This window comes from Mus musculus, chromosome 9 (assembly GCF_000001635.26).
Source record: "Mus musculus strain C57BL/6J chromosome 9, GRCm38.p6 C57BL/6J".
Taxonomy (NCBI): Eukaryota; Metazoa; Chordata; class Mammalia; order Rodentia; family Muridae; genus Mus; species Mus musculus.
This window is the reverse complement of record NC_000075.6, coordinates 54,995,946-55,005,797: the sequence shown is the minus strand read 5'-3', so window position 1 is coordinate 55,005,797 and position 9,852 is coordinate 54,995,946. Positions and strand designations below refer to the sequence as shown.

At 42.6% G+C, this 9,852-nt stretch overlaps 1 protein-coding gene across 4 annotated transcripts in view; it reads right to left on the bottom strand.

The window, feature by feature from the left end:
• Chrna5 (cholinergic receptor, nicotinic, alpha polypeptide 5) overlaps positions 1 to 9,852 on the bottom strand; it is a 30,594-nt gene that overhangs the window by 5,623 nt on the left and 15,119 nt on the right. For 3 of the 4 annotated variants that reach the window (XM_030244017.1, NM_176844.5, NM_001373901.1), the window contains exons 2-5: positions 7,635 to 7,786; positions 5,302 to 5,346; positions 3,289 to 3,398; positions 639 to 1,467 (exon numbers count right to left, since the gene is read on the bottom strand). In XM_030244017.1, coding sequence (XP_030099877.1) covers positions 639 to 1,467; positions 3,289 to 3,398; positions 5,302 to 5,328 — 966 coding nt within the window. In that variant the 5' untranslated portion in view covers positions 5,329 to 5,346; positions 7,635 to 7,786. The remainder of the gene's footprint in view (positions 1 to 638; positions 1,468 to 3,288; positions 3,399 to 5,301; positions 5,347 to 7,634; positions 7,787 to 9,852) is intronic. The other variant, NM_001373902.1, reaches the window with a different exon arrangement.

The following is a 9,852-nucleotide window of genomic DNA, read 5'->3' as shown; positions in this document are numbered from 1 at the left end:
AAAAAAAAAAAAAGGAAAGAAGGAAGGAAGGAAGGAAGGAGGAGAGAAGGGGATGAAGAGGGGAAGGGAGGGAGGAAGGCAGGGATACTATTACTGCTTTCCTGAAAACTCTAAAGTATAAAATAACACATGGGCACACCTTATTCCTTTTCTTTATTTTTATGGCTATTTATTTCACTTTGCTTTTATTAGACATAATCTCCCTATGTAGCCCATGCTAACCATGAACTTCCTAAAGTACATCAATATAGACTCTAACTTTCAATCCTCCCGCCTCAGCCCCTGAATGGTAGAATTATAGCCATGCACCTTGCTCTTTTCAATTTTACTAATATTCATTTGTAAACAAGCTACAAAAGATATCTCTATGCAAAGTATCTTAAGGTTTATATTAGACTCATTCTTCAAAAAAGGTAATTTTTGATAAACTATAATGTAAAAATTCAGAAACAAAGTTATGGAAGATAAATCTAAATCAGTAAACTATTCCAGAGCCAAAGAACTAAGTCAATATTACTATCCCTTCAAATGCATACTACTAAACTTTCTTCAGGGTCATTCAAGATGCTCTGGGGAAATGGAGGGTGAGATTCATGTAGATACCCCACTTTGCGGGGGTGTTTATGCTCGCCACAAACCTCGCGGACGTCGTTCTCTTTCACTACGTGTCTCGTGATGTAGCGAATGCAATCGAGCGCGGCCTCCAAAGTATTCCGAGATTTAGGTCCACCGTCTTTCTCGGCTTCTTCTCTCTGAGTGAAGTACCTATCGGCATGACTTCTCATGCAGAGCAGTTTGGGAAGCTTGTGGAGAAATATCTTACGAACCCACGGCGCCATAGCATTGTGTGTGGAAGAAGAGCGGTGGTGGATGTTGATGGCAAAGACAGTCACCATAATGGATAGGGTCACGAAGATCATGGTGAACACCAAGTACTCCCCGATCAGAGGTATGACTTTGGAAGATGACGGTATAATTTCCTCAATCACCAGCAGGAAGACAGTCAGAGAGACCAGCACGGAAGTGCACAGGCTAATCTTTTCACCTTCGTTTGAAGGGAGATAGAAGACAACCACAGTCAGAAACGAGAGCCCGATGCAGGGTATGATAAGAAACAGGGTGTAGAAGAGAGGCAGCCGTTTGATCACGAAGGAGTAGGTGATGCAGGGGTACCAGCAGCAGCTGTCCGTCCGGTTCCCCTTGCTCCCCATTGCGCTCATGATTTCCCATTCTCCATTGTCAAAAAAGTCTGTTCTGTCGACATCTTGGTCCTCTAGGATTATATCGACCTGGGATCCATCATACGTCCATGAGCCGAATTTCATGGAGCAATTTTGGAGATCAAATGGGAAAAAGGTCACATCTATAGTGCAAGAACTTTTGTAGTTTGCTGGCTGCGTCCAAGTGACAGTGCCATTGTACCTGACAACTGTTTTCGTACTGGCCCCTTCGAAACGTCCGTCTGCACTAGAAGAAACAAAATAATAGCGCCGAAGTCAAACAGCCCGAGGACACATTTGATAAGCCTAATTTAAAAGGATCCTGGGGGTAATAGTGTGAAATGAGTTTGAAATTACTGTCTGCCCCAATGCCTGCTCCACCCACGGGGTCACATCTGTCTATCATGTAAGAATTCTGCTGGGACTGAGCCTATTCCTCCCTTTGTATTGTGAGCCGGGCAAATCCAAGTTTCTCAAAATGTTGAGATTTTAGTCATTGAAAAGATGCCACTTTACATACAAACAGGATCGGGCTGTTTATATACTGGGCACACAGAAAGGCAGAGCCCGAATCCACATCCCTAGACTTTCTCCTCCACCAAAATAATAGATGCTTTCTACCCTAAGAGGAAGGAGTATCTGCACCATGCAGGGCACACCTGGGATGCTCCTGTGCTGGGCAGGCACAGCTGCAGGCAGAAGCACCGGATTCCTTCATAGTCTTGCTCTGTATCTTCAAGTCCTGTGGGCTTTTCACCGTGCCGTGCAATCTATCTATGCTGAGTCATAACAATGTTTTCATACAGAGAGCAGCTGAGGCTCATGGTGCTGCATCGTGCTACCTTGCAAGCTTTGTTCATGCTTTCATATTAATGTGGAAGCAAAAGGTTTCAAAAGATTGCTTTTGCACAGCATTTGATCTGTCTGCATGCCAAAGCTTTTGTGCAAACAGGACAAGGTGCTTGTGGTTACTGAGAGAATGTGCCAGAAGCTGCCTCGTGTTACCTTACGAGCCTTCTCCATCCTTCCATATCAGGGAACACAGAAGTAAAGGCTTCAAAAGATCATTTTTTGCATAGTGTTTGCTCTAAAAGCCTTTTGCAAATGAGACAGGGTGCTTTACGATACATGCAAACTCTCACATTTACTCTGAGATGGCCCTGGGAGGGGAGGGGAGGGGGAATACAGCTGGTAACTGACATTACCATCAAAAATGAACCCCAAACTCCTCACCGTGGAAAAATGGGTTGTGCCATCATGACAATGTATTTATGTAATATTAGAAAACAAGGTTGACCATAAATTGTAACCTCAACTAAAAAAAAAATCCCCTGAAACCTGGAAGTCTCACTTGAATAAGGGGTAGGTGGATATGCCAGGGTCTTGGGGTGAAACCTTACTGTACCTGGTGGCGCACGCCTTTAATCCCAGCACTCGGGAGGCAGAGGCAGGCGGATTTTTGAGTTTGAGGCCAGCCTGGCCTACAGAGTGAGTTCCAGGACAGCCAGGGCTATACAGAGAAACCCTGTCTCAAAGAGAGAGAGAGAGAGAGAGAGAGAGAGAGAGAGAGAGAGAGAGGGAGGGAGGGAGGGAGGGAGGGAGGGAGGGAGAGAGAGAGAGAGAGAGAGAGAGAGAGAGAAAGAGAAAGAGAGAGAGAGAGCTTTGTGATCATAGACAAGTGTAACTACCTTAGGCAAAGTACAATGGGTGGCGCCCAGCACGGAAGCTCGCCGTGAACACACTGCCAAGCACATGAGTTTACTGTATGTGTAAATGAACCACAGCCATTATCTCTATCAGATAATGCATACCACTTTTCTTTACTCCACATTGGCCATGTCCTTTTTCTTATTTCAGAAATCAGATAACACTTTTATGATGAAAAAAAAAAAACACACCAAAAAAGGCAAAGGATCCACAGCACACATGCAACAAAGAGACACAAAGTCAAGTCATTTGATTTCATAGCTAAACAATTTGCAGACAAGAGGAAAAAAAATTACTGGTGCCTAGTAGCAATGCAAGTTTTCTTTTGGAAATAGGAAATAATACTTAGAATATGACTTACTTATCAAACAAAACGATGTCTGGGATCCACAGAGAGTCTGAAGGAACACGTATAATTTTTATTCCACCATAGTCATCAGGATTCCATCTTAACTTTACATCTATCCATTCCTTTAAAATGAGAAAGTCACCTCCATTTCAATCAAGCAATAATAAAATAAGTTTAAACTATACTTTTTGTCATACCCAGAACTTAGGCATGAATCATTTCTGCTCTAATTCAGTAAACCTCGACTAATAATAAGCCATTCTCTGCACAATGCCTCTCGCTGTGGTCCTGATGGGGCACAGGTGAGGCTCATGCGATACATTCAAGCTTCTCTACTTGGCCCCTCTTCTCCCACCAGCTGACTGTACTCAAAACCTGAAGCCATGGACCAGTCCCTAAAGTCCAGGTTTAGGAAACACGTTCCCCTTCCCAGCTGTACTGTGCCCTGATTTGGTGGAAGGAGAGTTGGATTTATTACACACCCCATACACTTAAGTATTCTGCTCAGTGCCCAGACAGTAACAATTCTGTGACTGTATCAAGCTAAGAAATGAACTAGAGATGTAGCTCATCAGTAGACCTGCCTGGCATCCTTCAGGCCCTAGGTTCAATCCCCTGCGCAGCAAACAGACAAAAAAACAACATCAACCTGTCTTTTGTAAGTCTGGGATTAGGGAACTGGTGGTGGGTATAAATAATCAGAGACAGAGAAAGAATAAACAATGGGGGGGGGGGGCACTCAACAGCAGCCAGAGACACAAGAATGGTGGCCCAGAATTTAAAAGCCCTTCATGTAAAAGGTGCTCTGTCCATAAAAATAATTAATTACAAAGGGGGTCACTGGGGAATGCGGAGGGGGCTGGAGGAGGAGGAGGGTGATTACAGGGTGGATGGACACGGTCAATGCATGAGGTCTGCATGCATGAAAATATCACAGTGAATCCCAGTAACATGCACAGTTAGCATGTTAACAATGATAATAAAATAATTAGTTGCATCCTTATCCTGTCCCATTGCAATCAAATTAAAAGCCAGAATCCTGGGGCTAGGCAGATGGCTCAGGGCGAAGAGCACTCGCTGCTCCTGGAGAAGAGCAGGTCCAGTTCCCAGCACCCACACAGCAGCTTACAACCCTCTGTAATGCCAGGCCCAGGGGATGCAATGCCTTCTTCTGGCCTCCTTGGACATTTCGTGTATGTGTGTATATATGCAAACTAAATAACTCAGACATAAATAGAAATAAATCTTTTTTAAAATAACAACAAATGAAAGTAAAACTCCAAATCCTTGTGGTGTCCTATAAACTAATACTCTAGTGGCTTTGAATATTCTAGCGGCTTCTTGTTGCTCCTCTGACCCCATCTCCATACCCCTCCCCATGGCTCACACACCTCTAGCCACACTGGTTCCCTTACTAGATGCAATCCTGCCTCTGGGCCTTTGACTTGCTGGCCCCTCTACCCAGAAGAGTCTTGTCCCCTAGCTGCCCATAAGGCTTGCATCATCTCCCTTGAGACTTTGTACAAACTTTGCCTTTTCAGTCATTTTTTTATGGCTTGGTTGGGTGTTTCTTTTTGCTAACAAGTATAGTAGCCAACACTCTCCATCCTCTTTGCCACGTGACCTCTCTCAGACTGTCGGTCTCTAAGGCACTATGGCTCACTCTCTTTCCACTTGGATGAGGTTTCTGGGGGAACAGTGAGTTCTGTCTGCTCCATTACTGCAGTTTCTCCAGTGCTTAACACATATCAGACCCACAAAAAAAGTCAACTAAAGCAGACACAGTGGTAATTCCAGAACTTGGGAGGATGAAGACGGAAGACTGAAGCTGTATAACAAGACCCTGGTTCAAAACAAATATGCACAGTATACATGCACAATGAGTACAATAGTTCCATCTATTTATTCTCAGCGTTCTCAACCTGACAATCCACAGGGCACACACGCAAGCTCCTCCTTGCTGTAGCCTGTAATGAACAGTGTAGCCAGCTGCTCGCTCCGTGCCTGTGTGATTGCTATACACACCTGCTTCAACCAGACGTTGGTGGTCATTAGCTGGTTTTTCTCATCCTATTAAAAAAAAAGAAGTAAGGTTGCTTATTTCTGTTACATAGGAATAATTCTTTAAGAGTGTGTATATTTGTGGCAGTTGCTGACAGTGACAGGCATCGCTCGTAAGCCTGTCTACTTTTCTGAGTTCTGGCTCAAAAAAATGTAACTTCATTTTCTCCTATCTAGTTCTTGAGTAATAACTGAACCCCCAAGTATGCCTTCCCTGACATTCTGGCCTTCTCTGAAGACCCTGCCCTCTCTCTCTAGCTGCTCACAGACCTTCATTGCTGACCCTAACTCAAAAGGTGTGGCTTTCCTCTCCATCTCCCTCCTCCCTGCACCTGTTGAGATTTACAGCTGCCCTGCCCTGCTTCTCTCCCCGCCTTCCCCACTCTCCTCCCTCTCCTCTCTCTCCTCCCTCTCTCTTTTCCTCTCTCCCCTCTCCCCCCTCTCTCAAATTTTAATAATATGGTCCTTAAGCTTAAAAAAAATACAATCGGTACATTTCAATACAAACGTTCCTCTCCACATGGAATGAACATTTTGCTAATTCATCTGCTTTTCAAGAAAATAAGATTAATCTGCTATTGTTCCTCTAAACATTCTGTAGTTCAGGTAAACTACCCTAAAGCATACCACTAGCGATTCTATATTTATTTTTCAGGGTCTCAACTACTATATTTCCTCAAATCCAAGAGAGGCTCTAAGATATGAGTACAACATCCCTTAGCTCTAAAAGGGTGGGAGAGTGTGTGCTACCGTACTCAGCCCGCCCTTCTTAAAGGAAGGAGAATTCAGACATTCATGTACAAACACGGCATCACTATAAGACTAGACAAGTTTATGCAAGTAAATTATAGGAGGATTTGAGAGAAAAGCAGTCAGCAAAATCATATCAAAAACACATGCCAGGGGCTGGAGAGCTGGCTCAGTGGGTAAGAGCATTTGTTGTTCTTGTAGGGGACCTGGGTTCAACTCCCAGTCCCACACAGAGGTTCACCATGCCCTTAGGCACCAGACATGCTCGTGATGCACAGAAACGTATGCAGCCAAAGCACTCATATGCACAAAATAAAATAAAGAAATAAGAATCCCAAATTTGTAAAACAGGCACAAGGGAAAAAATGGCAAGAAATACAACACATTGTATTTTTTAAAATACAGGGTCTCAGGACTGGCTCAAACTCTCTGTGCAGCAGAGGATAACCCAGAACTCATGATTCTCCTGATTTAACCTCCAAAGTGCTGGGATTATATGTGTGAACCCCGCTCCTACCTCACTATCAATTGTTAACATTAGTCACCAATGGACGGTAGAACACGAATCTGTTTATTTGTACATTTTTACACTTTAAAAACCCTCTAAAAATCATGTGTTACTTCTGTAATCATAACATAAAGGCACACTAGTGTTACTTTTAATATAAGTAAATATTTGTTCATTATACTAAAAACAATTGTTGGCATTATCAGACCAAGAAGAAATTAGTTTTGAAAGTGTGAGTTTCTTAGGGTAAACAGAGAAGCAGGTAATTCACCCCTGATGAACAACACATAAAATCTCTCTGGAAATATTGTTTTATTTATGTGTATCAGTGCTTTGCCTGCAAGTATGTATGTGCACCATGTGCATGCCTGGTGCCTATGGAGGTCAGAAGAGGACACCAGATCCCCTAAAATGGGGGTTGCCAGTGGATGTGACCACTATGTAGGTGCTGGGAAGCAACTCTAGGTCCTCCGCAAGAGCAGTCTTAACCTCTGAGTGCTCCCTCCTGATATGTTTGAAGTATGATTTTTTTTTCTTGAGACAAGGTTTCTCTGTTTAGCCCTAGCTATCCTGGAACACGATTTGTAGACCAGGCTGGCCTTGAACTCAGAGATCCACCTGCTTCTGCCTCCCTAGTGCTGGGATTAAAGGCCTGTGCCACCACTGTCCATTGAAGTGTGATCTTGAAACAATGTTAAGATAATCTATGATTCTATTGTTAGACTACTACTCAGACCTCCCAGAACAGCCTTACACACATTTAAGGGGAACTTCAACATAAAATGTTTTGATATGTTTAAATTTCATTAAGGATAGACCTATTAATAGCAAATGAAATAAAACAATTTCTAAACTTCACAACAACATATAAATGGTATTCCTATGCCTGTGGCATACTAGCAATTGTTTCCTGAAGAGCCCCTTGAGCGAAGGGCTGCATTTGGTCACTCTGGCAACCTCTAGTGGCTAACTCACACCTGGGAAAAAAATTGGTTTTCCCTAAGTGCTAAGTGGAACATGTAATGGCATGGATACTTACCACGTCCACTAACTGAGATATTGCAAGGCCAAACTTGATTTTTATCTTGTCACTCAGGTGTTCCACAGGACGAACCCACTTTTCATAGTCTTCAAATAAATCCCTAAACAAACTGTCTTCATGTTTTGCAGCAGAGGATAGCTCAGGCAACCCTGCATAACAAGTTTTTAGGAATTAGTTTGCTGGCTGCTCTCCCCCAAATAGCCATACTCTAAGAAACTCAATGTTATCAATAATCCAATTAAAATTTAACTTATTATTGGTTTTGGTTTATTTGTTTGTTTGAAACAGGATATCAAATAAATTTGTTTGTTTGAAATTGGCTGGCCCTGAATTCCCTGTTACCAAGTACAGCCTTGGACTCCTGATCCTCCTGCCTCCACCTCCAAAGTACTGGGATTATAGGCATCCACCATTGCATCCATCCAGCTAATTTTTAAGATTTCTTTTTATTTTAAATTGTGTGTGGAGAGTGTGTATGTTTGTGGAGAGAAAGAGAGAGGGAGAGGGAGAGGGAGAGGGAGAGGGAGAGGGAGAGGGAGAGGGAGAGGGAGAGGGAGAGGGAGAGAGAATGGAGAGAGTGTGTGTGTGGAGTGTGTGTGTGTGTGTGTGTGTGTGTGTGTGTGTGTGTGTGTGTAGAGTGTATTTGTGTGTGTGTGTGTGTGTGTGTGTGTGTGTGTCCAAGGTGTATGTGTGCGTATGGCGAGGGTATGTGCACTCCATGAATACAGTGCCCATAGTGGTCAGAGGTGTCAGATTTCTCCCAGAGCTGGAGTTGCAGACCGTTGTAGGCTGCTTGATGTGGATGCTGGAATCAAACTCAGGTCCTCTGCAAGGACAGTATGTCCTTAACAGCCATCTCTCCAGTCCCCTAATGTGACTTTTCAAATGAAATACTAATACAAACACTATGGTCACGTTAGAGATACTCTGGTTCACATATAATTCTTAGTTAAATGAGATTAGTCACTATAGAAATATTCTAAATTGCGGTGGCAGGGGCGAGGGAGGGACTAGGAGGGAAGGAGGGAGGGGAGAAAGGAGGGAAGGGAAATTGCAACAGGGATATAAAGTAAATAAATAATTTAAAAACTAAAAATAAAAATAAATCAAATAAAATTATATAAAAATGTGAGAAAAACAAAATATCCTGAATTCCTTAATAAACATTCAGAGTTAATAAAGAATAGCTTAACATTTAAATACCAGTGGCTGGGTTTTTTTTTTAATTATTTATTTATTTGATTTGTTTCTTATGGTAGACTACAAGAACTTGAATGTAGCTTTGGGTCCAATGCCTCATGCTGCCAAAACAAAAAGTAAAGGCTTTTCAACTGTCAGGGATATAGATAGGGATTGATGTAAAAATTCTAAGCGAATAGGCTTAATAAATTCTAACTTTGCTTCATAAAAAAAAAAAAGACCAGATATACTGAAGTAAAGTCCATTGATTAACTAGAAATATTAAGGCCTGTACTTTAGTTGGCTTAACTTTATATATTAAAATATTGACAGAATTATTTAGGTGTGTTTTACTATATATTTGTATAAAACTACTTTGGGTCCTAGGTCTTAACGAAGCTCAGCAGTGGGGGTCCTGGAAGCTTTGCTCTCTATTAGAAAGAGAATTCCAAGGGCATATTCACAACCTTCCCCCAAATGGCCCTGCCAGGTTTCCCATCGCAGTGAGCGGGTCCGTCCGAGGTGTGATAGTCTAAAAAACTATGTGTTACACTTGACACCACTCTCTCCTCACCGCTTTACATAATCAGGAGTCAAACAGACTTTGCCCCTAAAAGTTCTCAAATGCATAAATTTCCTACTCTCTCTGCTGTTACCTGCCTACCACAGGCTACCTGAATCTCCCTCCAGAACTAGAGAAATTCTACTAGAATAGTCTCCAGGGGCTGTTGAAATGGCTCAGCCATTAAGAGCACTTGTTACTCTTACAGAAGACCTAGGTTCTGTACTCAGTACCCATATGGCAGCTCACTACCATCCATAACTCCAATTCCAAAGGCTCCTGTGCCTCTTCTGACCTCCCGGGACATAAGGTACACATGTGGTGCACATATATGCACACAAGCAAAATACTCATAAACCCAAAATACAATAAATAAACCTAAAAAAATAACCAAACTGATCTCTAACTGATACAGATGAGGGACTCTTCCCATACCCCTGAGCACTGAGCAGGCACTAAGATGCTGTTAAAATC